Source organism: Lepidochelys olivacea, assembly GCF_965140295.1.
Source record: "Lepidochelys olivacea isolate rLepOli2 genome assembly, chromosome: 4".
Taxonomy (NCBI): Eukaryota; Metazoa; Chordata; order Testudines; family Cheloniidae; genus Lepidochelys; species Lepidochelys olivacea.
In genome coordinates this window covers 135,318,399-135,336,267 of record NC_140414.1, presented here as the reverse complement: position 1 = coordinate 135,336,267, position 17,869 = coordinate 135,318,399, and the positions used below count along the sequence as shown (strand labels likewise).

General features: G+C 46.3%; 1 protein-coding gene across 2 annotated transcripts in view; it reads left to right on the top strand.

Moving 5' to 3' along the window:
• Nucleotides 1-430: 430 nt before the first annotated feature.
• The window catches only part of REEP1 (receptor accessory protein 1), a 118,535-nt gene continuing 101,096 nt past the window's right edge, over nucleotides 431-17,869 (top strand). The window contains exon 1 of one of the 2 annotated variants that reach the window (XM_084627309.1): nucleotides 431-745. In XM_084627309.1, coding sequence (XP_084483435.1) covers nucleotides 714-745 — 32 coding nt within the window. In that variant the 5' untranslated portion in view covers nucleotides 431-713. The remainder of the gene's footprint in view (nucleotides 746-17,869) is intronic. The other variant, XM_084627310.1, reaches the window with a different exon arrangement.

Sequence of the window (17,869 nt, the reverse complement as noted above, 5' to 3'; positions counted from 1 at the left end):
TAATTAAAGCCACTTTGCTTTCACTCTAGCTGCTCAGAGACAGAGGAGCAGAAGAGGGAAAGCACTTTGCTTTCCCTCTAGTCTGCTCAGAGACAGAGGAGCTAAAATTTGGGGCAGGGACTGTCCTTTTGTTCTGTGTCTGTACCGTGCCTAGCCCTGGTCCATCAGTGGGCTCCTGGGCACTGCCGCAAAACAGATAATACAAATTAATAAAAACTTAGCTCTCCTTTGGCTGGGAGCAGTATAGGGACTATGATACACAGCCAAGCAGCTCCTTTTCAGGCTAACAGAGGTGGCAGTAACCCCGCAGCCAGTTCCTTATATTGTTGAAGTAGAATGGAAGACCCTGGGGTCTATAAAGGGAAACATGCGGGCCACATGGGACAGTCTGCAGATCAAAGTGGGGCCTGCAGGCAGGCATGGGAGAGAGAGGCCGGAGCCAGAGAGAAAGTGAAAACGCAGACGGGGCTTGCAGAGCTGTGGGTGCACCCAGCCGTCGATGACTCCTAATGTCCTGCCCAATCCCCTCCGCAGCCGCTCGCTGGAGCCCCTTTGGCGTGAGCAGCTGCGCGGAGTGAGGCTGCGCTGAAATGCTGAATGGCTGAGCCGCTTGCCCTGCTCATTCCGGTGGGAGCCGCAGACAGACATATTCAGGGACGGAGAAACAGGGAGACCCCTCCCTGGCAAGAGAGCGACCCCCTGCACACAGCGCCATGGTGTCATGGATCATCTCCAGGCTAGTTGTGTGAGTAGAGGGGGTTTGTTTGTTTTTTCTGTATTTTTCACTGCAGTCGAGTCCGCCCCTTGCATTGTGTGTGTGTCTCAGGTTTGCGGACGCACACAGACACACTGTGTGCAGGGCATGTCTTGAATGCTGCTGCTATTAATACCAGATCATGACTAGTCAACTAAATTTAGCAGGTTGTTACTAATGGTTCTTTTGGCTGGACTGGGGGGGGGGGCGCGGAAGGGGAAGGATTATTGCATGGATCAAGCCGTATTTTACACCGTGGGAAAATTACAGTATGGGGGGAAAATTGCGATCCTCTGTTGTACAGTGCAGGAAAACCCTTTGCCAGCCAGGCATTCGTTCTGCGTTTACTTGGAGATTGCTGAATAAGCAGGGTGGTTTGCACCGCTCTATGCTTTACGAATCAAACCCCCAGGGCTGGGAAGTGGAGGGGGGGGGCAAACAAGCACCAAAGGAGAATAAAAAAAAAATTCAAAGTTGATTTCAGGGGTACCGCTTTGTTTATTGGAAAATGGCACATCTGGCTGATAATCGCTAGGGGGCGCTGCCCAGAGGGATCAGAGGAGGCGGCGGCGAGGAGCGGGCAGTGTCATTTTGTAATTACCTTTCATAAAAGGGGAATATCAAATACTCCCACCCTGTTGGCACCCCAACCAAACCTATGAATCTAACCGGGGGATCTTGCAGCTTCCTCACCCTTGTGCCAATTCCATGCTTTGTAGTGAGTCCTAGCCTTACTGCACTTTAGGAATATGAAAGATTTCACTGGGAATGCTTCCCAGGTGGGGGGAGGGGGGGGGAGAGAGAGAAAAGCAGCAGCAAATTCCCCCTACAGCCAAATTTGCTGCATCTCTCCGGGATGCACTCTAGGGGGTTTATGGTTAAGGTAGGGGAGCATAGGGGCCGATCTGTCATTTTGTCTTCTGGAATGGTCAAGGTTAGTACACTGATTGAATCCACTAAACTGCTGGTCATTTTCCTGTCTGGGCATTAAACAGACTGAGGCGGACACAGGTGATACTCTCAAGTCATGGTGGTTGATCAGTTGCAGGCCTGTCGCTTTCTTTGTTTGCAAGAAGCATGTCAGGATGTTGCACAATCAGCACAATTTAGAAATGATATTTTCAGGGTCAGCCTCTGCCCAATGAAATTAAAGACAAGGGGATACAAGTGTCTCTTAATCCTCAGAAGCCCCTAGGAGCAGGTCACACATTCAGAGGTGGAGTTTTCCCAGTGTAGAATTATGGTCTCTTTCCCTTTAAGCCCCCAAGTTATATGATCTGGATCCACCTGCAGCTGTCGGTAACTGTTGTTGGGTTTGCACTTTATTCTGGGGAAGCATGTGAAAGATTTAAATGATTCAAATATGAACATTAGAACTGTCATATCATTGGCAATAATGAGACATCACTTCAAGGCTTCATTCCATGTCCTACAAGGCTGTTCTGGCCCCCCCTGAGAAATCTGTTTTATCACCACATGATCCAACAGAGTTCCCAGGAACAAAGAGAACCAGTGGGAAACCAAAGGAAAGATGGTAATTTGACTTAGACTTCAAACACATGATTTCACAGAACACACTGAGTTTGATAGAAATCTTATTGGGGCAGGATATTCAGCATTTGATATCTGCAGTAACAATTAGCTGAACACAGACTTCCATAGTCCCATCTGCTTTCTCCAAATGGCAGGTGGGGTGTCAAATCTGAATTTGGATCGTCATACTATTGATTTGTTCTGTTTGAATTCTGATAAATTATAGGATGGTGAAGAAATGTTGCAACAAAATGTAGCTGAGCTTGGATTGCTACTCTTCCTTTGTGCAACCAATTAACTTTAATACATGCCACATGTTTTAAGATCTAATCTTATCTAACTAGCTATGAATTTCTTGTTCACCCATAAGTGCAGTTATCTGTGTCTCATATGCAGGCATTAACACTGTAGTCTAATTAGGGCCATATTCTCTGCCCATCCCTTTGATTTCTTGGTTTTCCGGTAAATCCCTGTTTACATTCATATAAAGGGGAGTCTTGCATTATGCTCTTAGCACTCCTGACTGCAACAGGCTTGGGATCAAGTCCTTAATGGGACTGCAGCTCAGCTGATCTTTAGTGATAGAGAGATCCACAGTAGGCAAAAGAATGCCCTACCCAGGCTCCTGGGAGCTTGAACTCTGGCAGCCTCAGCATCCCTGTTGTCTGTATCTATTTTTCTAAACCACATCTTGCTACAGTTTAGCTGACAGGTGTGTGTTTCATCTGCTTAATATTACTAGTATCAAGACTACATTGTTCTAGGTGCAGTACAAACACAGAACAGAGACAGTCCCTACCCGCATCTAAGTAGGGAAGATCTTCATGATTACTTTACAGGCCCAATCCTATTCCCACTGGAGTCCAGAGGAGTTTTGCCACTCACTGCAAGAGAGTGAAAAAATGAACATCCTTTGGGGCCTGTCAGTAGACTGCCAATCATTTCACCTCTAGAGGAGGGCTGGAGTAGGTCTGTTATTTTGCATCCTGGAGATGTGTTTGAGGCTTTGCCTTTGATTGAGACTTTCTAGAAACAGAAGAACAAAACTACACCATTACCACCAGGTTAGTGACAGAAAATTATGCATCAGCTTTCAGCAGAAAACATTTCATACACCACATGTGTCTCCGTTTCCCCATCTATAACATGTAGACCACTGCCCACTACAGGATGGAATCAGAGTTGATCAGTGGTGTGTCCTATTCCCTATATTGCTAACAATTTTAAAGGAAGTGTCACTCTGTCTAGAGTAAATCATGACTAAGTGCCAACCTCAGGGCAGGCACCCCAAGCTGGGGGTATGTTCTATAATTAGATTTCACCAACCCAGTAACAAATGTTAACTCCTGGATCACTGCAACAGTCTGACCATGGAGTCAGAGACAGTCCCCTTGGGTACTTCAGTGTATCTTGCTATTCAGGCATGTGGGACTTAGTGAAAAATGGTCACTTACACAAAAATAAAGTACTCAGGTTGCTCCTAGTCTCAAGAGATCCTTCCCAAACCAATCTGTACCTTAGATCTCACACCAAAGATCATTAACTAGTAAAAAGAAATTAGAGTTATTCACAGGTTAAAGCAGGCAATGTATAAAAACAAATGAGTTACGATCCAAGGTTCCAAAAGGTGACAGACCTGTAGTAATCTCTCCACTGAGATTCTTAGAACTAACCCATCTTGACACTGGAGATCTTTACTTTCGTTTCTCAGCTCCAGCCCTTTTAAGAGTCCAAACAGCAGGAGATAACTATTTCTTCTTGTGAGCATCTTGTATGTCCTTCTCCCAGAGCTCAAACTTTTGAGTCGAGGGCTCCTGCTCATAACTTCATGGGTTAATGAGGCAAATCAATGGAGTTTGTCCTACCGTGGCCCATTTACTTTTGATAGTCCTTGATGGGTGAGGGAACCACTCTTCCTGCCTAGGTTCACAAATTCAGAGCAGGTATTTTTACAGTTGTAAAGCAAGACTTACATATTACCTTATAGCAGTGGTCACCAAACTTTAAGTTGAGCCCCCTCTTACTCCAGTGTAATCTGCTTATGCCCCTCCCCAGGAGCTGCTCCCACTTCTTGTCAGGACTGGCCTGAGCCCTGCTACAGTCCCCCAAACATTCTTCTGCACCCCCTAGAGCAGCATGCCCCACAGTTTGGGGACCTCTGCCTTATAGGATTGGATACAGCCACCACAAGTAAGATTAATGCATGCAGCAACTCAAGTATTTTAGAGAGTTCTCACAGGGTCCACTCACAGCTAGGGTACCCCCTCCTGGTTGCTCTGGGGATTAGCTCTTTGCAGCTCCAACAGCCCCTTCGGTCAGTCCCTCTCCCTGTTTCTTTTTCTCTGGGACTCAGGGTGCTCCTTCACAACTCAGCCCTCTAGTAATCTGGCAATAGTCCTCCCCTTCTGGGGTAGGAAAGGCTCTCTATACAAAATAGCAGTCTTCCTTTCACTGCCCGGACTGTGCTACTTCTTCAGTGGCTGGTGGGGGAAGCCAGCCCAGCCACTTACTCCAGGTTCCAGTCTATGGACTCTTATCTCTAGGGACAGTGACCTGCTCACTGCTAGGTATTGTTACTCTTCCCCAGACACCCTCCTACATCTCAGCTCTACCTTATGGCTCCCCTAGCCTTCTGGATTTAGCAGCCTAATCTCCCTTCTCCCAGGGAGTAATAATTGCAGGCTACCTAGCACTGTAGCCTCAGACACATCTCCCTTCTCCTAGGAGCAACCACAGACTATTTCCCTTATAGCCCTTTTCTATTGCCAGATTCCTAGCTTTATATCAGTCCCTTCTGCTCCTCCCCAGCTGGACTCCATCCTCAATCAGACCTTTAATCCCTGGCCCTTCCTCAGGTGCAGCTTATCAGGTTAATTATCCTCATTTCCTGACTCTGCCTTGTGTTGTGTAAACACCCCATCAGTAGTCTAGACACCAAATACATCCTTACAAGACTAACAACTGTTGGGAACATTATTAACATACAGGTGAGCTGATTTGATTTCTAGCTATGAGTTTGTCAGATGACACCTATTGCTTTAGCAAGAGCTGGCATCGATTTACCAGCATCACAGGAGGTGCTCCTTTACTTTAAATGATAGGCACCTGTAGTGTTGGAGTAGATAGACTGGGATTCTATCTTTGCTGTTGCTGTGAAGTTCCCACTGGCCATGGTATGCAGGCATGATGACAGCTGTGAAGTCCTAGATGCCTGTTCTGCCTCCCAGGAGAGGGAATTAGTCTGCAGAAGAGAAGAGTGAGGGGGGATTTGACAGCAGCCTTCAACTACCTGAAGGGGGGTTCCAAGAGGATGGAACTTGGCTGTTCTCAGTGGTGGCAGATGACAGAACAAGGAGCAATGGTCTCAAGTTGCAGTGGGGGAGGTCTAGGTTGGATATTAGGAAACACTGTTTCACTAGGAGGGTGGTGAAGCACTGGAATGGGTTACCTAGGGAGGTGGTGGAATCTCCAACCTTAGAGGTTTTCAAAGCCTGGCTTGACAAAGCCTTGGCTGGGATGATTTAGTTGGGGATTGGTCCTGCTTTGAGCAGGGGATTGGACTAGATGATAGCTCAGTGGTTTGAGCATTGGCCTGCTAAACCCAGGGTTGAGAGTTCAATCCTTGAGGGGGCCATTTAGGGATCTGGGGGAAAAAAATTGGGGATTGGTCCTGCTTTGAGCAGGGGGTTGGACTAGATGACCTCCTGAGGTCCCTTCCAGCTCTCATATTCTATGAAACCTCCTGAGGTCTCTTCCAACCCTATGATTCTATGAATTCATTAGTTAATATCTGAACACATTTTGAAGATGGAAAGTGATGTAGAAATGCTTGGTAAAGTATTATGATATAAATCCTGTTATTTTCTAGAAGCAGGGAAATAATCTATATGCTGCTTTTTGCATTGGATATTCTTCCAGTGCTTGGGATCACACAAATACAAAATTCTGCTCCAGCTTTGGAAGTTAGTTCCATATGTCACCTTCTCTGTGAAAAACCTTTTGATTTTTAACATGTGGAAGATAGGGTGGCCAGACTAGATCAGACTACTGATCTAATGACATTGCAAGTTGTAACTTGGGTATTGGAATACCTGGAGCAATGTACTGAAAGGTGATCTGCAAATGATTTTTAGGTTTTGTTACTTTATGATGTGGAGAAAGGGCCTGAGCAAGTGGGTTTTTTTGTTTTGTTTTTTCCTTTTTTTAACTAGAAATATCAGAAATGTCATGTCTGATCTTTTCTAGTTTTGCTGGAGAACTTGTTGGAGGTCTCAGAAATATGCATTGTGTGTTCTCATCCCATATTGAAGGGTTGAGGATATTGAAATGTAACAACCAAGTGTTCACTGGAGCTAAATGGGTGTTAACGCAAACAGAAAGCACAGAGTTTTTCAACAGAATGACTAAAAGTTCCTGCTCCCGCTCAATTGCTTAGCTTTCACTCTTTTGTGATGTCATTTCAATAGCTCTCCTATTGCCAGAGTCATCTATGGTGGGCTAGATCTGAGGGCCACACCTTCCACAGGTGTAAATCAGTATCGCCACTGATTTCAGCCGTTGATTTCAGTCAGATGACGCTGATTTATATCAACCAAGCCCCCAGTTTTTAATATAAAACACAAGCAGAAAAACACCCAAAATATTTTTCATTGACCAACTTTTTCAGGGGATAGACCCGGGGATGCCAGTTCCACAGGGAACCTCCATACTAAATTGTGGCCCCTGATTAAGGGGGTGGGGGATGTGGATGCCCACCACATTGCCTTTGAGCAGGCTGACGATATGAACCAGGGGGACTCTGCTGAAAAGCCCAGGTGTCTAGCTCCCTTGCTGGGTCCCATGGCCATAGATGCCATCAGCCAGATGGGTGGGGTGGTTGACAGGCTCCCACTCCTGACCCCAACTTATTTGGCTGTGTGGAGTCTCCTAGGTTCAGGCCCCTAGGACCCACCGTGGGAGCGGAAGGTGGTGGTCAATGGGGAGACATTCCTGGGGTGGCGAAACCCTGGAACAGAGAGCACTGTTGTCAGGCCCTAGGGGGTGCAGCCTCAGATGCTGAGGGGCTGTATAACCTGGGTGAGGGTCCTAGGGATGGAACCATTCACCCTGCCTATGACCTAGATCCCTGTGCAGACCCAAGAGGTGTTGGGCTGGCTGGTTGTTGGGGTTCTCCAGGATATCAGCTGTGAGACCCTGTTGGGGGGTGACTGTGTCTCTTTGGGACAGGATCCAGGCCCTGCTCCTGTAATGGCTGAGGGTTTGAATTTGAATCCAGGGAACCAATCTGCTGAGACACAAACGGTCAGTGAAATTGCAGATGACCTGGCAGGCAGGGGGGAGGAGTTGCTAAGCTTAGGGGGTGTTTCATGCGGGTCCCCACATCTATACCCCAGAGCTCAGAGCGGGGAAGGAACCCTGACATGGTGGCAGAGGTGAGAAAGCTCATGCTCAAATAAATTTGTTAGTCTCTAAGGTGCCACAAGTCCTCCTGTTCTTTATACACATGATAATGAATTAAAAAAAAAAGGCTCCAGCCCAATTTGTCTTCCTTTGCAGACCATCTTTAATTGGGAGCTGTATAATTGTGAAAAGGAAGCCAGTTTGCCCTGTCCACCCTAGGAGACATATTAGGAGTGTGGGTGTATGTTTTGGGAAGGACCAATAAATTAGATCTAGGCCTCAGGGTAGCTCAGCATCTGAGTGTATCCCACTGGTGAGTGTGTTACGGGTCCTCCGCTGTGCCAGCCTGCCGTTGTTACAGCCCCCAATTACAGAGCTTCGGTTCAAGGTGTAGCAGCTCCTGCTTTTAGCTTTGGAGAATTCCAGTTCATTCCCTGGTGTGTCAGCCAAGAGGGCACTCATCCCAGGAGCATTAGCCTGCCCCTCACCCGATGGATTCCTCCTCTGCAAAGAGCCTTCTGTCCAATCCTTATGCTGTTTTCCATTTGTTTGCAGATTACATTGAGGGGTTGTGGCATCAGTGAAATGAAAGGCATGTCACATATCAGCTGCTGGGCTGTGGCTGCCATTTAGACTGTGCCATGCCAAAAGACAGCATTGGCATAGCAGAGCATGAATAGCCAACGTGGGCTGTGTGATGGTTTTAATAAAACTGCAAGCTTTATATGAACCTAAGCACAGCCTGGGAAAAGGATAGAACACCAGCCATGAAATGAACATACAGGGTTTGCTGTGCTAAGCGCTGCTAATAAGTGCACCACATAGGAAAAAATGAATGTGATCCACAGAAACATAACCCTTTCAGAGGTTGCATAGCCTCACAACTTGCCTCACTCCTATGCATGCCATATGCCATTACATGCTGGAGTGTCTGCTACTTTGCTTAGGGGGAATGTAACCTGCTGGTGACAGTAATTGACAGAGGAGGATCCCGCACAGGTGCGGCATTTAGTTTGCCCTTCATGTGATATGTGGGTGATCTATCTGGGATAATGCTACTGTCTAATTTGTCAAATGTGACCTAGATTTTCTTGCACAAACATGAATGTGCTGTAAATGTTGTTAGGTCACCTCTACACTACAAACTTTGGTCGATGGAAGTGAAGTCTGCATAAAGCTGCCTCAGTTAGCATATCACTTGCACACTTGGCTCCTTGCATCGGCGCTGCGCATACTCACCAGGAGTGCTTGTGGTGCACTATGGGTAGGTATCCCAGTTTGCAACCCTTCACCGGCCAGTGCGCAGTCTTTTGGGAAGTTTGGTAATGTATGGTGGGGCAGAAACAAGTCACATAGGTGAGACTGGGAGCAAGGGGTCAACTTCCCAGTGTGCAACTGTCTCTATCTCATAATGTCATCTATATTCCATATTTTTTGTGCCTTTGTTGAAAAACCCCCTGAACCCACATGGCCCTTCTTGATGTCAGCTGTCTCTGACAGCAACATGGAAGCCTGCACCGCTCTGCACTATTTTCCTGTGCATTGCAAACATAGGACACATGATCCTCCAGTATTTGCAGAACCATAAAAGAACCAAATCAATGGAGAACATGACCATTTCTGCGACGTTGCGAGAACCAATTCAAGGTTGTTGGTGTTCATGGATCAGCTACAGATGGTAGAGTGCAGCTTCTGGGCTGGAAAAACATGCACTAAACCATGCAGTGGGATCGCATCATAATGCAAGTTTGGGATGATGAGCAGTGGCTGCCGAACTTTCGGATGCACAAAACCACATTCCTGGATCTGTGTGCTGAGCTCACCCCAACCCGCCAGTGCAGAGACACCAAAATGAGACAGCACCTACAGTGGAGAAACAAGTGGCGATCGCACTGCAGAAACTTGCAATACCACATTGGAGTTGGAAAATCCACTGTGGAAGCCATTGTTATGCAAATGTGCAGGACCATTAATCGCCTCCTGCTACACAGGATTGTAACCGTCGGCAATGTGCAGGCCATAATGGATGGATTTTCAGCAATGGGGTTCCTGAACTGCGGTGGAGTGATAGACAGCATGCATATCCCTATTATGGCACCAGATGACCTTGCCACAGAGTATGTCAACAGAAAGGGATCACTGAGGATGCTTCACCGACATCAGTGTTGGCTGATCAGGGAAGGTGCATGATGTGCACATCTCTAAGAGCACACAATTGTTCAGAAAACTACAAGCAGGGACTTTCTTTCTTGACGAGCAGATTACTGTTGGGAATGTTGAAATGCCAATAGTGATTTGGGGGCTTGCTCCCATGGCTTCACCGACCACCCTGACAGCACCAAGGAAAGATTCAACTACTGGCTCAGCAGGTGCAGAATGACAGTTGAATGCACTTTTGGTAGATTGAAGAGACGCTGGTGTTGTTTACTCACAAGATTGGATCTCAGTGAAAAAAAAATCCCAATGTTCATAGCTGCCTGCTGTGTCCTGAATAATATCTGTGATGCAAAGAGGGGGAAAGCTGCTGTCAGGGTGGAGGTGGAGCAGCAGTCTGCTGAGTTTGAACAGCCAGACACCAGGGCTGTTAGAAGAGCTCAGTGTGGAGCTATATGGCTCAGGAAGGTTTTGACAGAGCACTTTAACAGTGAGCCACAGTGATGTATTGTGGTGTACTGTGCTCTACCTGAACCTGCTATTTTGGGGCCTGTTAGGCATTGTGTGGTGCTTGGTGCACATCAATGGGTATAACCCTGTCAATGCACTTGTTTATTTTGTGATGCTTGATGCACATTTATGATTATTACACTGTGTTTGTCATCAATCCTATGAGGTGTCACACTGTACAGTAACAAGTAAGTGGGTGCTTTCAGAACTGCTAGGCACTCTGCAGGGTATGTTGTCAACTAATAAAGGTTAATTATTTTCCAAATAGTATAATTTTATTCAGCAACAAAACCAGTGCAAAGAAAAATCTGTGCAATTTAAATGCAAATACATTAAAAACTTAATAAATTAATGGAAAAGAACTTAACAAGGGGAAAGAAGTCCTATCCATTTTAGTTACACATACCCTAACCTGTGAGAGCCCTGATTGGTGTATATGAAGCTGTGGTTGTCCTTAAAGTCCCCTGGGGTGCAGTGGTAGGGGTAGGACAGCAGCCCTTGATGCCATGTGGAGTGTTAAGCAGGAGCATAGGGAGGTGCTGCCATGGAGTTCTCAATTGACTGCAGCGGGACATGAGCCTGGGATTATTGAGCATGTTGGTCCACAAGAGTCTGCAGCATCTCTGTTTTCTTCCAGAGAACCCCCATTATGTCCTGGTGCATCTTCTTCTCCTTTTCCTGCTGGGACTTTCTGTCCACTTTTTTCTTCTCCGGGCTGTCCACAATATTCATCCTCCAGGCCCTTTGCTCAGTGTCTGATGCAGCACTGGCTTGCAGGATCTCCTTGAACACATAATCCCAAGTCCTCTTCTTTCTCCCCTTTATCTGGATCAGGTGTTCTGCGGGTGTTTAGGGGAGAGCCCTCAAGGCTGCAATGGCAGCAGCGGCAGATAAAACAAAGGTGCCACTTGTTAGAGAGCTTATTCCTTCACTCTCCCACTTCCCTGGTCCTTCTCGCATGAACAGAGAGCAACAATACCCGAAGTCCGAAGGTGCAAACAATTCGATGTCTATTGGGGTGAACTTCCAGCAAGCTTAAATACAAGTTCCTTTTTCCTTATTTTCAAATCCCAACTTACTTCCTGTTTGCCCCTAATTTATATAGTAATATTCTTAGCTATACCTTAACCAATCATTCTACTGAAATTTAACTAACCAATCCTAACATATTGTAACATGATTAGCTAACCAATTATATCCCACCACCTTAATTAGTTTACACCCAGCAAAATTAATTATACAGCAGACAGAAACAATCACAGAACCAGACAGATTATACAAACAAACAATAGCAAAGTGGGAACTATAATGACAAAACAATACAGAAGTGAGGATTTCACATCCCAGCTATTGATAAGTGAGTTCTTGCCAGACAGGATGCTATCAAACTAAGTTTCCTTTTACATTTTCTAGGCGCTTCCCTTTCTCTGGAGGTGATAGGAATACAATCCTGTCCTGATAGTGCCTGACAGCCCAATAGCACCTTATTTCAATGTGACTAGTTTGGAATGTGAGGATGTGACTGTTCGCTTCCTAGCTTATGGCTGCCTCTGCTGCTCAGCCAAAGGCCTTAGCCTAAGAACAGGGCCTCAAACTGTCACAGTAAGAGAAGGCCCTTACACCAGCAGACAGTGATTTTGATTCTTTCTTTTATACCTCTAGAACTAGCCAAGTGATAAGAATACCCCTAAATTCTTAAAGTACAGGCCTTTGCAGACAGGCCTGAATATGTATATCCTAACACCACTGTCAATATAGTCCCCATGAAAAGCGGAAGTTAAGATTCAGAACTCCCCTCCCTTGCTCTCCTAAAATTTCAAACAAGACATGTTTCAGAGTAACAGCCGTGTTAGTCTGTTAGTCTGGGGGTGGGGGGGGTGAGAAAACCTGGATTTGTGCTGGAAATGGCCCACCTTGATTATCATGCACATTGTAGGGAGAGTGGTCACTTTGGATAAGCTATTACCAGCAGGAGAGTGAGTTTTTGTGTGTGTGTTTTTTTGAAAAAAAGGGGTGGGGGGTGTGTGAGAAAACCTGTATTTGTGCTGGAAATGGCCCAACTTGATGATCACTTTAGATAAGCTATTACCAGCAGGAGAGTGGGGTGGGAGGAGGTATTGTTTCATAGTCTCTGTGTATATAATGTCTTCTGCAATTTCCACAGTATGCATCCGATGAAGTGAGCTGTAGCTCACGAAAGCTCATGCTCAAATAAATTGGTTAGTCTCTAAGGTGCCACAAGTAAACAAGACATGCTTATTGATGCTTCTGCTTTGGAGTGCTTGTGCCTGGCACCATTCACAGCTCCAGCCTTGGTGCGTATGGCCCACCAGGGCCAAGGGAAATGAGGGAATTGCTCAGTTGCATGAAACTATGAGTACAGGGTAATGGCATTGAATACTAGCAACATTTTCCACAGGCAGTGGTGCTTCTAGCTGTTATCTCACTCCTGAGGGTAACACAGGCACTGAAAGTATAGCTGCTGCTAGTGTCCCAAAGCTGCCCAGGCCTGCATTTTGCTAGCCTGTGTACTGCAGTGGTGCCTGCTGAAGTTATCACTGACTGGCATGAGAAAGTGTCCTACTGCGGGGTAAGAAATGAAGCTGCCATCCCTAGAAACCTTCGGGAGAGGACTGCAGAGTACCTCCATGAAAGCGTCAGTGAAATTTCTCAGGAGGCTTCAAGAGACATCCCTGTGTTCCTAAACAACCTGCTTCTCATGACCCTTGTTGCCTAACTTTAAAGGGGAATGAAAGCAGATATGCACCTCTCCTTGTTGTACCACTAACTCTTCTAGTACGAATAAATGAATAAAAAGTCTATAGCTGTGTCCTGTTTAGTTGGGGGCCCCATCAGTACATCACTGTAATGGGAAATACAATTACACACGACTTACCCAAGGCTCCTTCCCCTGCATCAGGCTTCCCTGTGCTCGACTGCTGGGATTGACTGGACTGAGCGAATGAGTGAGGGTGGGGGAGAGCGAGTGACGGAGGGAGGGGGGATGGAGTGAGTGGGGGGACAGGACCTCGGAGAAGGGGCAAGGCAGGGGCAGAGCCTTGGAGAAGGGCCGGGCTGGGGTGGGGAAAAGGGTGTTCGGTTTTCTGCAATTAGAAAGTTGGCAACCCTATGGTGGGATGACAGGGGAGGAACCTGAAGACAGGCGGAATGTGGTCAGAGTAGATGAGGTAGATTAGTGGCAGCCTTGCAAACAGACCAGGGCCATCCCTAGCCATTTGGGTATCCTATGCAGCCCCCCTATGGGGGGGCTATGGAGGACCCCAGGCCTCCCCTTCCCCCTCCTCCAGGGTCTGGGAGGTAGGAGTTGTGGGAGGGCCACTTTTGGGGGCCCCACAGGCCCAGAGTGGCCTGGGGGATTAGCAGGAGGCCGGGAGCAGCCTGCTCCACTTCCCTTACCCCGGCCCCAGCCGTGTTGCTTGGGGGAGAGGGCTTGGGGGAAGGGATCCCCTCCCACTGGCAGTGGCGGGAAGCAGAGCAGCCCGGCCCTAGCCCGCTCTACTCCACCAGCTCCCAGCTATGGTGCTCCGGATCCTACCGCTGGTGAGTGCGGGGTGCGATTGTTTCCCCGCACTCAGCGGCGGCGGGAAGTGGAGCACTGCGGCTAGGAGCTGGTGGAGTGGAGCGGGCTGGGGCCGGGTTGCTTTGCTTCCCGCCACTGCCAGTGAGTGCAGGGTCGCTGGGGGAAGAGGTTTGTGGGGAAGAGGTGGAATGGGGGCAGAGGAGGGGAAAGGGTAAGAGGCAGGGCGGAGGGAGTTGTCCGGGGCCCCACGCTCCCCTAGGGACGGTCCTGTCCCTTGTAGTGGGCGCAGCCCATGGGGGGGCCGGCCGAGGATAGGGCTGGTCACTGGGGCTGGGGCTGCCGTGTATGCAACACGAAGCTGCCTAGGGGCACGGTGAAATTTGGTGCCCTAAATTTCATGGTGCCCTATGCAGCTGCGTATGCCTGGGGACGGCCCTGAAGAAGGACAAGGTAGGTATTGTAGAGGAGGGGAAGAAGGCTGTAGTTGTAGTACGGTGAGTGGAGCTGGAGACAGAGGATCAGGTTTCAGGAGGGACCTCTATTGGCATGGGAGGTTAAGGAAAGCAAGTGGACGATTGACTCCTGGGCTGGGAGTGACTGGAAGACAAGCAGCAGAGCCTCAGTGGGTACTGTCCTCTCATGTTTAATAAGGCTCTGTTGCTGCCTGCCTCCTTGCCCCATCCTTATTGTGAGTGAAATAGTAGTCAGCCAATAAATCAACCAATGAGGCTATTTTAATGACAGGTTTCAGAGTAGCAGCTGTGTTAGTCTGTATCTACAAAAAGACCAGGAGGACTTGTGGCCCCTTAGGGACTAACAAATTTATTTGAGCATAAGCTTTCGTGGACTACAGCCCACTTCATCGGCTGCGTAGACTGGAACATATAGTAAGAAGATATATATATATATATATATAAACACATACAGAGAACATGAAAAGGTGGAGTAAGAGGCTAATTAATTAAGATGTGCTAGTATCAGCAGGAGAAAAAAACTTTTGTAGTGATAATCAAGATGGCCCATTTAGACAGTTGACAAGAAGGTGTGAGGATACTTAACATGGGGAAATAGATTCAATATGTGTAATGACCCAGCCACTCCCAGTCTCTATTCAAACCCAAGTTAATGGTATCTAGTATGCATATTAATTCAAGCTCAGCAGTTTCCCATTGGAGTCTGTTTTTGAAGCTTTTCTGTTGCAAAATTGCCACTTTTAAGTCTGTTACTGAGTGACCAGAGAGGTTGAAGTGTTCTTCTAGCGGTTTTTGAATGTTATGATTCCTGATGTCAGATTTGTGTCCATTTATTCTTTTGCATAGAGACTGTCCGGTTTGGACAATGTACATGGCAGAAGGGCATTGCTGGCACTGATGGCATATATCACATTGGTAGATGTGCAGGTGAACGAGCCCCTGATGGGGTGGCTAATGTGATTAGGTCCTATGATGATGTCACTTGAATAAATATGTGGACAGAGTTGGCATTGGGCTTTGTTGCAAGGATAGGTTCCTGGGTTAGTGTTTTTGTTGTGTGGCTGCAGGAGAGTTGCTTCAGGTTGGGGGGCTGTCTGTAAGCGAGGACTGGTCTGTCTCCCAAGATCTGTGAGAGTGAGGGATCATTTTTCAGGATAGGTTGTAGATCTTTGATGATGTGCTGGAAAGGTTTTAGTTGGGGGCTGAAGGTGACAACTAGTGGTGTTCTGTTATTTTCTTTGTTGAGCCTGTCCTGTAGTAGGTGACTTTTGGGTACTCTTCTGGCTCTGTCAATCTGTTTCTTCACTTCAGCAGGTGAGTATTGTAGTTGAAAGAACGCTTGATAGAGATCTTGTAGGTGTTTGAGGGATTGGAGCAAATGCGGCTGTATCTTAGAGCTTGGCTGTAGATCATGGATCGTGTGGTGTGTCCTAGATGAAAGCTGGAGGCATGTAGGTAAGTATAGCGGTCAGTAGGTTTCCGGTATAGGGTGGTGTTTATGTGACCATTGCTTATTAGCACCGTAGTGTCCAGGAAATGGACCGCTTGTGTGGATTGGTCTAGGCTGAGGTTGATGGTGGCATGGAAATTGTTGAAATCAAGGTGGAATTCCTCAAGGGCTTCTTTTCCATAGGTCCAGATGATGAAGCTGACATCAATGTAGCACAAGTAGAGCAGGGGTGTTAGGTGACGAGAGCTAAGGAAGCGTTGTTCTAAGTCAGCCATAAAAATGTTGGCATGCTGTGGGGCTATGCAGGTACCCATAGCAGTGCCGCTGACTTGAAGGTATATATTGTCCCCAAATGTGAAATAGTTGTGGGTATATATGTATGTTAAAGGCCAAAACATCAATCAGTCAGTACTTCGTGAGGGGCTAGAAAGTCCAGGAGAGTCCTAAAGACTGAAACCAAGAATTCCCACTCACTTTTAGATTTATGGAGATTTATTGGAAAAATTCCAAGGATCACAGGGAAACTTGTGTAGACCATTTTCAGAAACAAAGAGCAGTTCAATAACATCAGCTTCAAGAAATGTTTCGGAGCTTCTGTCTGAGGCATGTTTATATCCACTTGAGTCCATTCTGTTGCTTCCTTTCATTCAGCTCAGTTGAGCTGATTTCTTGTACTTCCTGAGTCTAGAATCTAAGTATTTTTTACAGAAAGTTAAAAACTGTCCAACATTTTGAGTTTTTCTGGTGTTCAGGAGCAGTGATCAACTTCACATTGAAGAGTAAGGGTCGGCTTTGTGTGGAGCTGTGGGTTCTAGTCCTGGCTCTGCTACAGATTGTGTGTGCATGCTTGGGAGGTTAGTCTCTGTGTTTCAATTCTGCACCTGTAAAATGGGGATAATAATACCCCCTTTGTCTGTCTTGTCTATTTAGACCATATGCTCTTTGTGGCAGCTCCTAACACGGTGGGGTCCTACTCAAGCTTAGAGGGTGGGACCTCTAAGCACTATTGTAATGTAAATATTAATTAAATGCAAAAATATTAGAACAGTGGTTTTTAAACTTTTTAGGCTGCGTACGCCTTTCCAAATAATGTAATCTACCGCATACCCCCAACTGAGATAAGGTCACAATATGCCTGTGAAAACAGAAAAAGAAAGTCTGTGAGGGCTAACACAATGCACAAGCCCTCGGAGTGTGCTGTCCCAGATACAATTATAATTTGTTGTAGTAGTATAACAAACAATTTTATTATATATACTTTTTCCTTGGATAAAAATAGTCCCTGAAACAAGTTTCTAGTTGTTGCTAAACATTAAATTGGAAATTTTCAACCTCCTTTTATTGTAATTAATTAAAATGAATGAAGCCTCCATGCTGATCTCAATCACTCAGAACTGATATAACCCGTAATAGCCTGTTCGTGACTAAGCATTTTAAAATGCCAATCATCTATTTTTGTTGATGATAAAAAGATACAGAAAAGGAGGCAATGAAAAGTTCAGTATCCACACAGTTCCACAGCTGACCTGGGTAATACAAAAATATATTTATTGGCATTTTTAAATTCTTGGTGACTAACATATAGAATTTACTGATGTTCGTTAAAAATAGTAATGATAAAATGCTTACCAATCAGTGTGATGGATATCCCTGCTTTTTATCACACACATCACTGATGGCAGGGAAAATTGGAGAGAGCTTCAATTGCAAGTCATTTTTGGCATTTAATCTCTGACGCTACTTGGTCTTGATCACCGTAAGGGCAGAGAATCGAGTCTCACAAAGGTACGTTGTGGAGAAGAGCATCAGAAACTTGACTGCTCATTTTGACAGGTCTGGGTAATCTTCCATTCTTTGCTCCCAAACATCTGCCAAAGGTTTGAATGCCAATTCTGATTTAAAAGCCCACCGTCAGAACAAAGATCTAAAAATTTCTCCTGCTCATGGACTGACAGATGAGGGATTGAGAGATATTCAGGCACCTCAAATGGATTGCGTATCCAGGCGTTTGCATTGTCCATTTTGGGAAAATATTTTCCAAGTTGTTGGCTAAG